The sequence below is a fragment of the Eptesicus fuscus genome, chromosome 13 (assembly GCF_027574615.1).
Source record: "Eptesicus fuscus isolate TK198812 chromosome 13, DD_ASM_mEF_20220401, whole genome shotgun sequence".
NCBI lineage: Eukaryota > Metazoa > Chordata > Mammalia > Chiroptera > Vespertilionidae > Eptesicus > Eptesicus fuscus.
Window position 1 is genome coordinate 42,580,953 of NC_072485.1, and position 18,423 is coordinate 42,599,375.

Consider the following 18,423-nt stretch of genomic DNA (forward strand, 5'->3'; position numbering starts at 1 on the left):
CACAGAAATAGATTCAGGATTATGTAGGAACGTGAATAACTGAGTTGTCTTTGCATTTCATTAGCAAAACAGTGCTAGGGAAATTGGTTATCCTATGGGGGAAAGTATAATTAGAGTTCCCCTTTACATGCTATATACAGAAATAAATTCAAGAAAAACTAATCTAAATGTGAAAGTAAAATCTTTTAGAAGAGCATATAGAGAAAATATTTTCCTCTTCAACTTTTTACTATGAATTTCAAACATTCAGGTAAGTTTAAAGAAACGGACAATGAATATCATCCATACATCTACCTTTGCTTAGATCTAAAGATTACTGATATTTTTTCATATATATATATATATTTTTTCTTTTAATCTTAAAATGTTTTTTTGGCTGAGTCATTTGAAAGTGAATTGTAGACATCATGACTCTTAATGCTTCAACCTATATTTTGTTAGGAGAATATATATGACCTCACAGTAATGAAGGATTTCTTAAAATATAATAAGCAAAACAACATAAAGGAAAATTGACTACATTAAAATTAAAACTTCTGTGACCCCAAAACAGTGAAAAAACAAGTTTCAGACTGTTTGCAATATATATTAACTATCAAAGGATTATAAGAAAAAGAGAACCAGATAGAAACATGGGCAAAGGATGTAAAAAATAATTCATAGAAGAAACTTGATTGGCCAATAAACATGTGAAATGATAAATATTGCTAATTAGAAAAATGAAAGTTAGTATAATGAGGTATATCATACCCATCAGTTTGATAAAAATGCAAAGGCTGATAATGGCAAGTGTTGGTAAGATTGTAGAACACAGGGTACTCATTCATACGTTGGTAAATAGAAAATACTTATTCACTTTGGAGAATCTTATTTTTTATTGATTTCAGCGAGGAAGGGGAAAGAGAGAGAAATATCAGTGATGAGAGAGAATCATTGATTGACTGCTTCCTACACACCTCCCACTGGGGATCGAGCCCGCAACCTAGGCATTTGCCCTTGACTGAAATCAAACCCAGGACCCTTCAGTCCACAGGCTGACGCTCTACCTACTAAGCCAAAACAGCTTGGGCTCTAATACAATATTGCGATAAAAGCAACTTGCAAAGGATAAATAGCATCCAGAAATTTTAAAAATGTAGAACATATGTAAATGCTAAAAGGTCAAAATGCACAAGAAGGTATCCTAATATATAAAGAGCCAGGTGCCGTCACAACCAAAACAGATGACTGGTCACCATAAAGTGCATGGAGCACCTCTCTGGGTTCCACCCCCCCCTCCTCCCGGCCCCCGAGCTGCTCGCCATGAGGGGGCAATGGAGGCGGCGGCGGCCTGCTTCATGGGGCAGCGGTGACCTCAGCGGAGCAGTCACCAGGTGGCAGTGAGTTTCGCAGAGCAGCCGCGTGGTGGGGGGAGTTTCGAGGGGTGAGGGGATCCTTATGGCGGGGCAGGTGAGTTTCGCAGAGCGTCCAGTGGCAAGCTTCGCGGGGCAGCAGCAAGCTTCGAGGAGCAGTCAAGGGCAGGGGGAGCCTCATGGAGCAGTTGCAGGGCAGGTGGAATTTCGCAAAGAATTCACAGGGCGGAGGCAGTTTCACGGAGTAGTCAAGGGGCAGGAGGATCCTCGCAGAGCAGTGGTGGGGCCAGGGGAGCCTCACGGAGGAGTCACGGGGCGGGGGGAGTTTCACAGAGCAGTTGAGGAGCCACAAGCATCATGGAGTGCCCCAGGGCAGGGAGCTTCACATAGTGTCGCAGGTTGACAGACGCCAGGCTAGGCCTAGGGACCCTAACCGTGCACGATTTCATGCACACTGGGCCTCTAGTGGGATTATAATTAGACTTTATAATTAATTGGTGGTAATAAGTAATTAATTAGGTGGTAATAAGTACAAGGTATAATTAATTGATGGTAATAAGTAATTAGGTGGTAATAAGTACAAAGTATATTATTCTCTATCTGAATGTCTAAATATTCAATAGAAGAAGTCAGTGGATAGAATACATTTGATTGGTTGAATATTCAAGGTAGTGAAAAGATCGTTGGTAGAGTATGGCTTCTGAGGTAGGGAATAGGTTGAAGATTGAAAGCACAGGTAGAGAGGTTGTCATAAAAAAGACAGTAAGGGAGCTGAATTTTGATGACATATCACAGAATTGGTTGACCATTGCATAGATGTTTCTTTTTTTCATAAATGTTTAATTTTTCTTGGCTTAGTATAGGTTGAAAAGACTGTTATGAATGTTTTAGGATTTGCATTAGAAAATGTGATAATGGTACATTTGCAATCTGGTGAATATGTAAACTAATATTTTTTATTTTTATTTATTTATTTTTTATACAAAGGTAGAAATTTATTGAAGAACAAGTACAGACTCCCGTGTGGGGAAGGGGCAAGAGTCCCTAAGTTAATATTTTAGACTTATCTCTAAGACTTCCTTCTAGGCTTAGCATCTAGGGTTGGCAGCAAGGTGATTTTAAAACAATATCATATGTTGATATTTTTTACTATGTCATAGCTAGTAACAGTATATATTTTTTCTTCTAAAAACACAGCAATTTTGTAAACTTCAAATCTTTTATTTGCCTAACTTACTGTCTTTGGATTGTATAGTTATTTCTGTGACTGCTTTGCTTCATTTCCTTGATAAGTTGTGACTTCCTTCCCCCATAGCTGTTTCCTTCTGAGTATGAAAGATGATAGTATTGAAGGCATTTATGACACACTAAAGCAGTGTGCCTTGATTTCCAAGTCTGCTGGGGGAATTGGTGTTGCTGTGAGTTGTATTCGAGCTACTGGCAGCTACATTGCTGGGGTAAGTTTCTGTTGTATGATTAAAAATGTGTAGACTAGAGGAATTCAAGTCCATAAGCAATCAAGCTTATGGTTGAGAGGGCATATGCTGGGGCTTGGGAAACCTAAGTCTGTTAGTTACTGACTGGTTATGTGACCTCAAGTGAGTCATTTCACTGCTTGTGACTTCATTTTTATCTGTCTTATTAATGATTTAGATTAGATGATCACCAGGATCCTTTTTATCTCAGATTTTGATTTATTTTATATTTTAGAATTCTGGTTTATGTATATACTAGAGGCCCGATGCACGAAATTCATGCACAGAGGGGTCCCCTCAGTCCAGCATGCATCCTCTCCAATTGGGACCCCTCGGCCTGGTCTCCCCTTACTGACCCCCCCCCTCAGTTGGCCTGGTTGCCCCCAACTGCCCCCCTCTGCTAGCCTGGTCACCCCTTACTGCCCCCGTGCCGTCCTGGTCGCCCCCAACTGCCTCCCCCACTCCCTGCCGATCTGGTCGCCCCCAGCTGCCCCCCACCCCCTGCTGGCCTGGTTGCCCCATACAGCCTGCTGTTAAATTGTTTGGTCATCCCTCACTAACCCCCCTTCCAGCCTTGTCTCCCCACACAGCCTGCTGTTCGGTCATCTGTCCGGTTGTTTTGGTCATGACGGTCCCTGGATTTTTATATATCTTTTAGAGGCTCAGTGCACAAATTCGTGCACAGGAGGGGGATCCCCTAAGCCCAGACTGCACCCTCTCCAATCCGGGACCCCTTCAGGGAATGTCCGACTGCCAGTTGAAGGCCTGATCCCGGGGGTTGTCCGTCCAATTGTTTCAGTCGTGACAGCCCCTTTTTATATATCAGGAGAGTAATAAAAGTGTAATATGCTAATTAGACCGGACGGCCGAACAGCAGAACAACTGTCCAGACGAAGCCATGAAGCCAGAGCTGCGAGGGCCAAACACCTTGCACAAATTTAATGCATCGGGCCTCTAGTTAGGATATAATAGCCTAAACAACTGTTATGACCAAATGACCAGAACGGCTGGTCAACCAGTCGCTATGACACACACTGACCATCAGGGGACAGATTCTCAATGCAGGAGTTGCCTCCTGGTGGTCAGTGTGCTCTCACAGCCAACCTCCCACAGGGGTCCCCCTGATGCCCAGCCGGCCAACCTCCCGTGGTCCCTCCCCCCAACCAGCCAGCCACCCAGTAGGCCTCGATTGCTGGCCAGGCCGAGGGACCCCACCTGTGCACAAATTCATGCACTGGGCCTCTAGTTTTATAATAATAGCAGCTGTCATTTATTGCTTGCTTACTGTGTACTAAATCTGTTATAAAAGTTTTACATGAACTACTCATTTAATTCTTACTACAGCTACAACCTATGACATAGATAACATTAAAATATCTATCTAATTCTATAGAATAAAGGTACAGAGTCCAGAAGGAAACCACTCCATTATGTGGTGTTTTGGAGATGCTGTGATACATACAGTACTTTTACCTAATAGTAGGGTGAGCCATTGCTCATTTATCTTTTTAGACTGTTCAAAGGCTTGCCGTGGGTTAGAAGGATTATTTTTGAAATTTGATGAGGTTTATTTTAGTCTTAGGAGTTTATATTTTCTTATCTTCATTCCAGAATCTACTTACTGCTGAGAATCTCTGTTTACCTGTTTATTGTCTTGATTTGCCATTGCATATACTTCTTATTTTAAGTTGCCTTGAATTCTTTTGGGAATAAATCTTTAGAAGGTGTGGAATTTATCCTGATATTGGATTCTTTTGACTTGTATTTATTATGTCTCATTGTAAATTAGAGATGCTATGAAATAACTTTGTATATAATTATAATTTATTCAACAACAATTTGTTGATTTTATTGGGCATTGTATTTTCAAAGCAGAGGTAAAATCTCGGAGAGCAGGTAAAACTTGATAGACTGGGAAAGAGTATTTTGTTCATTCTTTAGCCATTTTGTTATTTTTCTTGCTGAGCCCCCCTTCCTCCTCCAGATGCCTTTATTCTCAGTCTCTCTTTCAGACTAACGGTAATTCCAATGGCCTTGTACCAATGCTGAGGGTATATAACAATACAGCTCGATACGTGGATCAAGGTGGGAACAAGGTATGCTCTGTTACTTGAAAGTACTGGAAATCAGAACTAAAAACTATTAGCTATGTATGCTTATAAGATGAGTCATTGTGTGTTTCTAACAACTGCCTTTTTTTTAAGTTTTAGTATCAGTTTAATGCGTATGATTTACTTAAAGTGCACACAGTTGAAATCTACATTTTGGTAAAATCTACATTTTGGTGCCTACATATAGGCATTACCCCCAAATTTTTCCTCCTGCGCCTTTATATTAATCACCCCCATCCTTCCTGCCCATACTTACTGGCTGTAGACAGCCAATGATCTAGTCAGCAGCTTTTTTACATGACTGTTTATTTTCAGACAGTTGTTAAAGTTGTGACTTATATTAATGCTTAATCTTGAAAAGGGGTTGTCATATGTCTTCTAAGTTTGTCTTTAAAGAAATAAAACTCTGGCCCAGCTGGCATGGCTCAGTGGTTAGGTGATGACCTATGAACCATGAGGTCACCATTCAATTTCTGATCAGGGCACACGCCCTGGTTATGGGCTTCATCCCCAATGTGGGACATGCAGGAGGCAGCCAATCAATGATTCTCTCTCATCAGGGATGTTTCTTATCTTTCTCTCTCTCTCTTTCATCTCTGAAATCAATGAAAATATCTTTAAAAAATAAACAAAATTCTGCCTATTTTATAGAGGGAAAAGTAAAGTTGAAAAGATTGGGTTGTTTATTTAATACTAGAGGCCGAGTGCATGATTTAATCATGCACGTGTAGGCTGTCTGTCAGCTGGTCGGGACCCGGTGTGGCCGGCAGCTCCGAAGTCCCTGGGCCCCTAGGGCGAGGCGGGGTGGGGGCGTGGTCCTCCTGCAGCCGGAGCCCAGGCCGGGGTCTTGCCTTCGCCTCTCGCCCAGGAAGGCTGGGGCCGCCTCCGCCTCCTTCGGGGAAACCCGCGTGCTCTGCGGACACCGCCGCACGCTCCTGCGGCCCAACTGCCGCCAGACTCCTTCCCCGGGAGCCACGTCGCCCGCCCACCCATGCCGCCTCCAAACCTCCAAATGCCCGGCTCGCTGCCCCAGAGGCCCGTCTGTGCTACAGCACAGCCATGGCACAGACGCTGAGCTCACGCCGCCGCTGGCAACGTGAGCTCAGCGTCCTGCCAGCCCAATCACCACCCCAGCCACCCCGAGTCCCGCCCCCTGTGTCTCCCGCTGGCCCAATCGGCGTAGCGGAGTGATGGTAATTTACATATTACCTTTTTATTAGGTAGGATTATCAGCAGTATAGTTTGCAACTTGAGCCTGTATCTCATGGATACGTAGGCATACTAATCATCTCTTAGTTTATGAACTTGTCTCTAGTGTACTTAAAAAAAAAAAATCTAAACCGGCCTGAATAGCTCAGCGCTTGAGCATTGACCCAGGAACCAAGAGGCTGCCAGTTGGATTTCTGGTCAGGGCACATGCCCAGGTTGCGGGCTCGATCCCCTGTGGGGTGCATGCAGGAAGCAGCCCATCAATGATGTTTCCTCTCATCGATGTTTCTATCTCTCTATCCCTCTCCGTTCCTCTCTCTCTAAAAAAAATCAATAAAAACATTTTTAAAAATTAAAAATTAAATCTATAGGGACCTTTATAAGACAGCACCTTTTCGACTTTTAGTAAGAGCACAACCTATTTTTGTCAAAGTTAAAGTGATTTTCTTTGGGCTTTATACATGTTATGTAGTGTAAAGTGAGCTGGAGGACAACTGAAGAGGAAGCTCAATCTCTAGTTCACTGTATCACTTTGGACAAGTTATTTAATCTTTCTTTTCCACATTTTCTTTATGTCAAATGCTTTTTTTACTCCTGGTATTGTAAGAAAAATGTTAATAATGTATATTCTTATAAGACTTTTATTTGTATTATCTCATTTAATTCATTAATTGTAGTGAAGCTCCAAGGAGATATAAAAGTGCTTTGGAAAATATGAAGTTTCTTTGTTTCATTCTGATTCTGAAAAGATTGATGATTTTTACCTTAGCGACCTGGAGCATTTGCTATTTACCTGGAGCCTTGGCATTTAGACATCTTTGAGTTTCTTGATTTAAAGAAGAACACAGGAAAGGAAGAACAGCGTGCCAGGGACCTTTTCTTTGCCCTTTGGATTCCGGATCTCTTCATGAAACGAGTGGAGACTAATCAGGTGAGAGATGGATACCTGTTAATAATAATTACTCGATTCACATAAGCTTTTTCTTCAATCATCTTAAATCATGCTTAGGAATAGTCTACCTATGAGTTTTGCTACAGAAGGTATTTTGAACAAGTTAAAAGGTGCCATTCCTGCTTTCCTGGGTTTTTGTTTTCCAAAGTAGATGCTGTCTGTCGTATATGCTTAAAATTGTATACAAACAGGCAGAACTAGATATTTGGACCTGAGCCTAAAGTGATTATTTCTATAGCCGATTTCCAAGACAGTCTATGGAAGACACCCTATGGGTTATAGTGTTTCTAATGGATTATGTATGGTTGCTTATTTGAAGTTTCTCATGTGTGGTACTGTTCTTCCCTTTGTAGGACTGGTCTTTAATGTGTCCAAATGAGTGTCCTGGTCTGGATGAGGTTTGGGGAGAGGAATTTGAGAAGCTATATGAAAGGTATGGGGAAAATATGAAAGTAATAGTGTTTTACATGTTTTTCTCTTATTTGGGGATCCACATTTCAAAACAATATCTTTCATTAGCCAGTTTCTAGGAATATTTGGAAGCATCTAGGAGGGAATATGACTAGTAATTTTATTTTGGTCAGCTTTACTTCCTGAATCTTTACCAAAATTTTGGTTTCTGTTTTCTTTTTTTAAAACTTTGGGACATTTAATATTTGCTTGAGTTTTTTAATTGATGCTTTTAAAAATGAAGGCAATGAATTAGCAGGGTTATTATTTTGCTTTGTTGTATAGTACATTTGATAAGTTTATATTGCATATAGGAATCAAAATCAACCAGGACAGTACATGTCATTAACTAATAGCACAAGGGTACTACTTTAGCACAATAGCACAATTTGACTATTTTAGGTTTTGTTCCTTTTATTCTGGAAGGTGGTGTTGATTTAGTGGGTTTGGATTGTCTTTGAAGAGATTTAAAACTGCCTGGTTTTCTTCACTGGCTGTAGTGAGAGTAAAATAAATGTTATATTCCTTATTTTTTTTCCTTAGCTAAGTTTAGTAGAAAATTTGAGTTTTTACAATATTTCAGTGTCTTTCTTCACGTTATCTGTAATAAAGGTTTTCTTAGGGATATTAAAATAATACTAGCTTTGTCTTTCAGTTATGAGAAACAGGGTCGTGTTCGCAAAGTTGTAAAAGCTCAACAGCTTTGGTATGCGATTATTGAGTCTCAGACAGAGACAGGTACCCCATACATGCTCTACAAAGATTCCTGTAATCGGAAGAGCAATCAACAGAACCTGGGAACAATCAAATGCAGCAACCTGTGCACAGAAATAGTAGAATATACCAGCAAAGATGAGGTAGGTAGAAAAAATTCTGCCTAAATCTACGACTGAGAGATGAATCTTAGGAAGTGAAGTTAATTATTTGTGAATCCCTCACTTGATTTCACTTGAGATGGGTAAAGGGAAATTTTGTGGCTTATTGGTAAGCAGAAGGGCACTAAAATAGACAGCAATTATACAGGAAAGAAGAGGTGTGATCTGTGCCCTTGAATATCTTTTAGCCTAAGCCATGTGGAAGTCAGTCAACTGTTTCTTACATATTGTTGTAATAATCTTTACTTGATGGAAATAGTAATGTACAATCATGGTAGCTTAGGACAAACACAAAAATGTGTTAGGATGCTCTTTCAGTTTAAAGTATGTAAACTTGCAGAGAATCCTTTCAGTGATGGTGAGACAAAATTCTAATCTCAAATCTTTAAGGTGATTCACTGAAGAGACACGGCTAGAAAGGGAATATAGATTTAGTTTTTTTTAAAAAAAGTTTATGGCAAAGCTTCCATTTGGGAAGAACGGTCTGTATGACAGATCAGAGATATGGTTTGGTTTTATGCAATGAGTGTCAAATTTGTTTTGATGTAGCAAATACATTTAAGTTTGATATCGGTAGAGATGGTTTTGGCCAGGGGAAAGGAGTTAGTAGGTGAAAGCTGGAATGTGTCATAGGCTTGTGTAGGTTTCTGAAAGGAAAATAGCATTAAAATGGTAGGATGAGAAGGATAGATTTTGTTTCTGTTACAGAAAAGAGGTTTGTGGTTAGGTTAAAGACATTGTTGTAGTAGCTGAATGACAGCTTCTTGGATATTGGATATAAACTATGAAAATGAGGAGGAAGGAGCAGATCACAAATTGTAGGATCTAAAAAAAAATACATGACAAAAGAAAAATCAGGGAGAAAACGGTGAGTTAAACATACTGATATGGTTGCAGTTTAATTCAAAATTTATTGAGCACCCAGCTATGTGAAAAGCACTGTATTAAGTGCGTTGGGAATATAAATGAATATGGCTCAGCCTCTGCCCCCTGGAAACTTATAATTTAGTTGGAGGAAATTGACATATACTAAAATAATTAGACAAGATAGATTATATTATAGACTAGCAAGGTCTCCCCCTTTTTTTAATCCTCACCCAAGGATATTTTTTCCATTGATTTTCAGACAATGGAAGGAAAGGAGGAGGGGTGAGACAGAGAGGGAGAGAGAGAGGCAGACATTGATGTGAGAGAGACACATCGATTGGTTGCCTCCTTCACGTGCCCCAACCAGGGCCAGGGATCAAACCTGCAACCGAGATATGTGCCCTTGACTGGGAATCGAACCCACAACCCTTCAGTCGGCAGGCTGACATTCACCACTGAGCCAAACCAGCCAGGGATACCTCAGGATTTTTGCTGTTAATAACTCTTTCTCCCCACATAGGCACATGGCTTGCTTTCTAACTTCTTCCATATGTCATGTTCTCAGTGAGTTCTTTCTGGACAACTCTATTTTAAAATAGCATTCCTTCCATTCTTACCCCCGGGACTCTTATCTTATTTTCTTTCTCTAGCATTTAGTAGACTTCGAGCTATGTTTTAAAAATGGATGCTTTGGCAACAAGTATAGAATTGAGTAGGTATGAAGGGCATGAGGGAGTCTAGGTGAGAGGCATTGAGGGTTTGGATTAGGATAGTCATAATAAAAATGGAAAAGAAAGTGTATTCATTCAACATTATTAAGCTTAATGTATGCCACATGTGTTGCCAATACTAAAAATATAGGGATAAGATATGATCCCTACCTATAAAATGTCATTACCTAGTATAGTGAGTGTAGTGGGAGAATCACCTGAAGAGCTTTTTCAAAATTCATCAACTTGGATCCTCTGTTGTTAAGGATTTGTCAGAATCTCAGTGAGGGTGAGGTGGGCATATGTAATTTGGAAGAGTTTTCTTGCAGTGATGGAAATGTTCTGAAATGTTTAAGAAGCTGGTGGCTTTGAGACATTTAAAATGTTACTAGTGCAGCTGAGAAACTGAATTTTAAATTTCATTTACTTTTGATTACATAGCAACATGTGGTTAGTGACTGTTGTATTGGACAGGGCACATCTACTCAGGTACACATAAAAAATTATAACACAATGTGATATAAGTGGTAATAGAGCCATGTACTGAGGAACACAGGATTTTCTCTTCATTTTACCTATTTACTGGTGCATGTTATAACTCATATGTGAATAAGTACTGGGATTTAGAAATTAACTGATGAATGATGAAGAGGGAGAAGTCAAAGATAAAAATGAAAAATTTTAATGGTAAAGTGTTAGAGGCTTATATGGTAGTGTTATCACCACAGAGAGGAAATAAAAATTTTGTGATTTTTGACTCTTTTTCTTTGCATTCCAGGTTGCAGTTTGTAACTTGGCTTCCCTGGCCCTGAATATGTATGTCACATCAGAACACACATACGACTTTAAGAAGCTGGCTGAAGTCACCAAAGTCATTGTCCGAAATTTGAATAAAATTATTGATATTAACTTCTACCCTGTCCCAGAGGTATGAATAGATATCTCTGCTTATATTGATAATTAATTGAAATTCAAAGTGAAGGGAGTTTATCACAGTCTGCTTGCCAGGTATCATTTAAATAGTTATTATTGGAATGGTGTGAGAAAACATAAAAACAGAATGTATGTCATTTGGTACAGAACGTTGCTTTTTTCTCTTCAGTAATGTCTCTTTCTTCTCTAAACCTATTGGCACAAAGGCATACTTATCAAATAAACGTCATCGCCCTATTGGAATCGGGGTACAAGGTCTGGCAGATGCTTTTATTCTGATGAGGTATCCTTTTGAGAGTCCAGAGGCCCAGTTATTGAATAAGCAAATCTTTGAAACCATTTATTATGGAGCCTTGGAAGCCAGCTGTGATCTGGCCAAGGAGCATGGCCCATATGAAACCTACGAGGGCTCTCCAGTCAGCAAAGGAGTAAGTATATGGATAAAATTTTCTTCTTTTTTTTCATTCGGCGGGCCACCCTCCCTGTGCACTGCTGGCCACGGTCAGTGTGTTTGCCCCACCCTCTATCAGGTGTCCCCTCCATCTGCTATACTCTGCACCCACAGTCCCATCTGCATGAGTCTTACCCTTTGAGGTGTCTCTGACCATGAGGAAGCAGGCCAGCAAATTGCAAGCCTCTGGAACATCATGGGCTACTGTAGCCCGCATGGCTTGCAAGTGTGGTGCATATGTGCATGGTCAGAAAATGCCTGTCAGGTTGGGGAAAATTTTTGCCTGTAGTTCCTATAGTAGGCTAAATGGTAGCCCTCAAAAAGATAAGCTTATAGCATAAGTAGAGGCCCGGTGCACAAAATTTGTGCATGGGTAGGGTCCCTAGGCCTGGCTGGGGATCAGAGCTAATTGGGGCCTTTCGGCTGCTGGCCGGGGCCTTCCTTCCCTGGCTGCCAGGCAGGGCCTTTGTTCTGCGCTGCCCCCTGGTGGTCAGCACATGTCATAGTGAGCGATCAAACTCCCGGTCTTCCCGTCAAACTTTGCATATTAGCCTTTTATATATATAGATTCCTAGAACATGTGAATGTTCTGTTATTTAGTTTAAAGGGGTCTTGGCAGATATAATTAAGGATTTTGAAATGAGATTATCCTGGATTTTCCAGATAGGCCCTAAGTCCACTGACAGTTGTCTTTATAAGAGATACAGAGAAGAAGAGGAGGCAATATGACCATGGATGCAGAAATTGGTGTGATGCAGTCACAACCCAGGAATGCTGATAGCCACTAGAAACTGGAAAAGGCAAAGAACATAATCTCTAGAGCCTCTGGAAGGAAGTCGGTCCTCCCAAAAACATATTGATTTGGGTTTCTGGCCTCCAGAACTATGAGAAAATAAATATTTCTCATTTTATGCCACCAAATTGTGGTAATTTATAAAATCAGTCATCAGTATGGTACTTTTGTCCTCTGGAGTAAAACAGATATTCTGTTTTAGAACTAGTCATTGCTTAAATGACTTAAGAAGAATGCTATCTATATTCATTTTCTAATGCTAACCTTATTGAATTAAAACAATATACAATCAAGACAGGCTGTGCCCAGATCAAAATGACAGAGTATATAAGCTCTGTGCTCATCTCCTGCCATGATCACACCAAAATTACAACAACCGTCACTGAGAAAACCTAAAGACTAGCTGAACAGAATTCTTATAGCTAAGGATATAAAGAAGACATGTTGAAACTGATGGGACAGGCTTAGATGTGGACCAGGCAGGTCTTACAACCATCAGCATGCCTTGTAGCTCTTGCTAAACGGCCCTAGCTCAGCACAAGTGACATCCAGTCTCAACTTCCATTGTCACTTCTATCAGGTGCTACATAGTGGCAGCCAGTTGTGGCCTGTAACATGCCTGTAACATAACTTCAACTAATTGGTCACAAGCCCAGCACAATTGACAGATGGCCTCAGTTCACATTGTACCCACCAAAGGGTTCCAAGAATGACACAAGTAGCGTTCAATATCGGTTTGCAGTGTAGCCTCTTCCAAGTGCCTCCTAACCCAGTGAAAGCGACAACCAATTGCAGATCACTTGCAGCTTTTACCAAGAGGTCCCAAGCCCGGCAAAAACTGACCTTGGCCTGCACCAGAGCCCCTCCCAAGAGGCTCCAGGACCAACAAACATGATGGCTGACTTCAGACCACACTAGAGCACCACCCAACCAGCTCCACAAATGAGACACCCAAAGGACAGATTCAGCTAGCACCAGAGACCTGCTAAAGCAACTTCTACTCTGTGGAGTCAGCCCCAAACAGCAGCTTGTCTACTGTAGTCCCAGCCAGCCCTCATAGCCAGTTAGCATGAGGATCAGCCCCACCCACTGACATGCCAACCGCAGTTGAAGCTCAACTATAAGAGGAGGCCACACATGACACCTGGCTCAGGTGACCAGGAAGACTGTATCACTGGGCTCCACAGAACACTTTCATAAAGCCACTCTGCCAATACCAGGAGACATAGCAGCTCTACTTAATACATAGAAACGAAGGGAGTCAGCCAAAATGATACAAGGACCATGCTCCAAAGTATGGGACAAAACTAAAAAAAAAAAAAAAAAAACTAAAAAAGGAAACAAGGAATCTATCAGATACAGACTTTAAAACACTAGTTATAAGGGTGCCCAATGAACTTAAGGAAGAACAGATAAACTCAGTGAAAAGAAAACAAAAAGAACCAGTCAGAAATAAAAAATGCAATGGTTGAAATGATGAATTTATTAAAGGGAATCAGCAGATTATATGAAACATGATTGAATCATCAGTCTGGAAGGCTAGGTAGTGGGAAAAAATCCAAACAGAACAGCAAAAAGAAAATAATTTAAAAATAAGGATAGTTTAAGGTACCTCTGGGAGAACATCAAGTGTTCCAAGATTCATATCATAGGGGTACCAGGAGAAGAGAGAATAAAGGAATTGGAAACTTATTTGAAGAAATAATGACTGAAAACTTCCCTAACCTAAGGAAAGAAATAGACACAAGTCCAGAAAGCTCAGAGAGTCCCAAAGATGAAACCAGAGATCCACACCAAGACACAGCATAATTAAAATGGCAAAGGTTAAATACAAAGAAAGAATCTTAAAAGTGATAAGAGAAAAGCAGTTAGTTGCCTACAAGGGAGCTCCCATAAGACTGTCAGTTGATTTATCAACAGAAACATTGCAAGCCAGAGGAAATATTCAAAGTGATGAAGAGCAAGGACCTACAACCAAGATTACCCAGCAAAGCTATCGTTTAGAATTAAAGAAAAGATAAACTGTTTCCTAAGCAAGAAAAAGCTAAAGAAGCTCATCACTACCAAATTAGAATTACAAGGAATGCTGAAGGGTCTGCTTTAAGAAAAAACAAAAACAGTAGTACACAGGTTCCTCAAAATAAAAACAGAACTATCATATGACCCAGTAATTCCACTTCTAGATATTTACCTGAAGAAATCCAAAACACTAATTCAAAGAGGTATGTGTACCCCTATATTCATTGCAGTATTATTTACAATAGTCAAAATATGGAAACAATCTCAGTGCCCACCTATAGATGAGTGGATAAAGAAGATGTGGCATAGCCGAGGCCGGTTTGGCTCAGTGGATAGAGCGTCAGCCTGCGGACTCAAGGGTCCCAGGTTCGATTCCGGTCAAGGGCATGTGCCTTGGTTGCGGGCACGTCCCCAGTAGGGGGTGTGCAAGAGGCAGCTGATCAATGTTTCTGACTCTCTATCCCTCTCTCTTCCTCTCTGTAAAAAATCAATAAAAAATAAAAAAAGAAGATGTGGCATATATACAATGGAATATCACTCAGCCATGAATAAGAATAAAATCTTATATTTGTGACAACATGGATGGACCTAGAGGATATTATGCTAAGTCAAAAAAGTGAGAAAGAGACATATAATTTTGCTTATATGTAGAATCCAAAAAACAAAATAAATGAACAAATGAAACAGAAGCAAACATATGCAAAGACCATATTAATGGTTGCCAGAAGGGAGGGGAGTTGGAATGGTTGAAAAAGGTATCAAGAAATACAAATTGCCAGTAATAAAAATAATCATGAGTATGTAAAATACAGCTCAGGGAATATAGTCAATAATATGTAATAACTATGTATGGTGTCTGAAGGGTACTAGACTTACTGGGGTGATCACTTTATAAGGTATATAAATATCTAAACACTTTTTGTACATCTGGAACTAATGTAATATTGTATGTTAACTATAATTGAAAAGTAAATTTTTTTTAAAAAGGGGATTTTTCTGGCCCATGCCACAATATGGGTGAACCTTGAAGACATTATGCGCAGGGAAAGAAGCCAAGTAGTATATAATTTCACTTGCATGAGGTACCTAACATAGTCAAATTTGTGAAAAACAGTAAGTAAAATGGTGCTTCCTAGGAGCTGGTGGGTGGGAATGGGAGTTATTTAATGGATATAGAATTTCTGTTTTGTAGGGTGAAAAGATTTCTGGAGATGGATGGTGGTGATAGTGCACAACAATGTGTATGTATTGCATACTGCTGAACTGTGCGCTAAAAAAATGGTTAAGATGTTAAATTTTATGTTATGTGTATTGTACAACAATAAAATTTTTGTTGTTGGTTTGGTTGTTAATCCTCACCCGAGGACATTTATCCATTGATTTTTAGAGGGAGTAAAAGGGAGGGAGGGAAAAAGACACATTGATAGGAGAGAGATACATCAATTGGTTGCTTCTCATACACGTGCCCTGACTAGGGATTGAACCTGAAGCCCTTTGGTGCATGGGCTGATGCTCTAACCATTTAGCAACACTGGCCAGGGCAACAATAAAATTTTTTTATGGAGTTAATTTTTAAAAACTGTTCCAAAAAATTAAAGAAGAAGGGAGCCTCCCAAGTTGATTCCTTGAGGGCAGCATTACCCTAAAACCCAAACTAGATAAAGACACTACAAAAAAAGATAATTATAGGCAAATATTCTTGATGAACATTGACACAAAATATCTTCAACAAAATATTAGCAAACTCTAGCAAACTGTATTCAGCAATACATTTTAAAAGTCATATACCATGATCAAGTGGGTTTTATTCTTAGGATGCAGGGTTGGTTCAATATCTGTAAATCAATTTATGTGATATACTACATAAACAAAATGAAGGATAAAAATGATTATATCACTATATGCAAAAAAGCTTTTGGTTGCAGCATCCATTTATGACAGAAAAAACTCAACAAAGTGAGGATAGTGGGGACATACCTCAAATTAATAAAGGGCATTTATGACAAATCCTTAAGTAATATACTTAACTCTAGAAAGCTGGAAGCTTTTTGCTTAAGATCAGGAACAAAACAAGAATGTATACTTTCACCACTTTTATTTAACATAGTATTGAAAGTCTTAACTACAATAATGAGACAAGAAAAAGAAATATAGCCGAAACCGGTTTGGCTCAGTGGATAGAGCGTCAGCCTGCGGACTCAAGGGTCCCAGGTTCGATTCCGGTCAAGGGCATGTACCTTAGTTGCGGGCACATCCCCAGTAAGGGGGTGTGCAAGAGGCAGCTGATCGATGTTTCTCTCTCAATGTTTCTAACTCTATCCCTCTCTCTTCCTTTCTGTAAAAAATCAATATAATATATTTAAAAAAGAAAAGGAAATATAAGGGCCCTGATTGGTGTGGCTCAGTTGGTTAATGCTCACCCGAGGACATTTTTTCCATCGTCCCATGCACCAAAAGGTCTTGGGTTTGATTCCTGATCAGGGCACATGCCTGGGTTGTAGGCTTAATCCCCAGTAGGGGTTAGGCAGGGAGCAGCTGATCGATGTTTTTCTCCCTCTCCCTTTCTCTAAAATCCATAGAAACTTTTTTCTTTTTTTAAGAAAAAGAACTAAAAGGCATACAAATTGACGTAAAACTTGTTTGCAGATGACATACTACATGCAGAAAACCATAAGGATTCCACCACAAATCTACAGGATAAACAGACTGTGACAAGGGCTGTGAAGAGATGACACTGGGCGGTGGATTGCAGCGGCCTGGGTCTGTGCCAAGGCCTTGCTGATCAGCAGAAGCAAGTCATGCAGTCCCAGGTGGTGGGGATGGAGGGACAGAGCACTTGAGGTGCCTGAGACGATTGTCCAGTGGTGCTGACGGACCTGCTACAGAGTGAGGCCAGAAGGACATGGATGGCATTTAGGAAGAGGGCACAGGTCCACGGCATGTGACAGGAGGCGGAGGAGCAGCTGGAAAGCGTTTCCACCAGGGAAGCTCAGGTGCTGTAATGGAAAGCAGAAGTTTATGTTCTCATTAAACTCGAGCAATCACATCACATCTGCATCCAACTTCGTGTCAGCCAGCAATCAAGCTCTAGGCCTGAGTGAAACCAAAACAATAAAAAGTGCATTTTTTAAAAAGTCCTTTTATTGTTTGTTTTCCCTACAGCAACTTTCCTCTGATTTAAAATCATGTGATTTCAGTGAAATATGATCCTTATGTTTCCGATTCATTTACTGATCAACTAATGATTGTAAAAATTACTTTGAAATGACATTTACCACAAAGTTAAAAAAAATGATTCCACCAAAATACCATGAGAACTAATAAATTTATAAAGTAGCAGGATATGCAATTAATAATCAGTGATCAGTAGCATTTTTATATACCACTTATGAAATACCAGAAAGAGAAATTGAGAAAACAATCCCATTTACAATTGCATCAAAAAGAATCAAATGCCTAGAATTAAATTTTACCAAGGAGGTAAAAGACCTGTATTTGGAAAACTAAGGCATTGAAGAAGATTTAAAAAAAATTTTGGAAGGCTACATTATGCTCACAGACAGGAAGAATAAACACCTTAAAATGTCCATACTATCCAAAGCAATCTACAGATTCAATGCAATCCCTATGAAAATGCCAATGACATTTTTTCATAGAAGTAGAACAAATAATCCCAAAGTTTATGTGGAGCCACAAAGATTCTGAATAACCAAAGCCATCTTGAGAAAGAACAAAGTTGGAGGTATCATGCTCCTGATAGCAAACTATACTACAAGGCTATTGTAATCAAAACAGCATGGTACTCACAAAAACAGACATAGATCAATGGATCCAAATAGCCCAGAAATAAACCCATGCCTGTGTGGTCAATGTATCTATGACAAAGGAGGCTAGAATATACAAATGTAAAGACAGCCTCTTCAATAAGTGATGTTGGGAAAACTGGAGAGATACATTTAAAAAAGTGCAACTAGACTACCTTTTTTATTTTTACCATATTCAAAATGGGTTAAATACTTAAATGTAAGACAAACCATAAAACTGGAAGAAAGCAGACAGTAAAGTCTTTGACATCGCTTTTAGCAATATATATATATTTTTTTATATATATCTCTCCAGGCAAGACAAACAAGAAAAAATAAACATATGGGACTACATCAAACTAAAAGATTTTTGCACAACAAAGGAAGCCATCAGTGTAATGAAAAGACAACCTACCGAATGGA

The 18,423-nt window shown here is 39.8% G+C and overlaps 1 protein-coding gene across 2 annotated transcripts in view; it reads left to right on the top strand.

Annotated features, from left to right (window-relative positions):
- RRM1 (ribonucleotide reductase catalytic subunit M1) overlaps positions 1 to 18,423 on the top strand; it is a 45,987-nt gene that overhangs the window by 20,763 nt on the left and 6,801 nt on the right. For both annotated transcript variants that reach the window (XM_054724764.1, XM_054724765.1), the window contains 7 exons: positions 2,668 to 2,809; positions 4,840 to 4,923; positions 6,917 to 7,078; positions 7,453 to 7,532; positions 8,205 to 8,406; positions 10,780 to 10,929; positions 11,141 to 11,362. In XM_054724764.1, the coding sequence (XP_054580739.1) occupies positions 2,668 to 2,809; positions 4,840 to 4,923; positions 6,917 to 7,078; positions 7,453 to 7,532; positions 8,205 to 8,406; positions 10,780 to 10,929; positions 11,141 to 11,362 (1,042 nt within the window). The remainder of the gene's footprint in view (positions 1 to 2,667; positions 2,810 to 4,839; positions 4,924 to 6,916; positions 7,079 to 7,452; positions 7,533 to 8,204; positions 8,407 to 10,779; positions 10,930 to 11,140; positions 11,363 to 18,423) is intronic.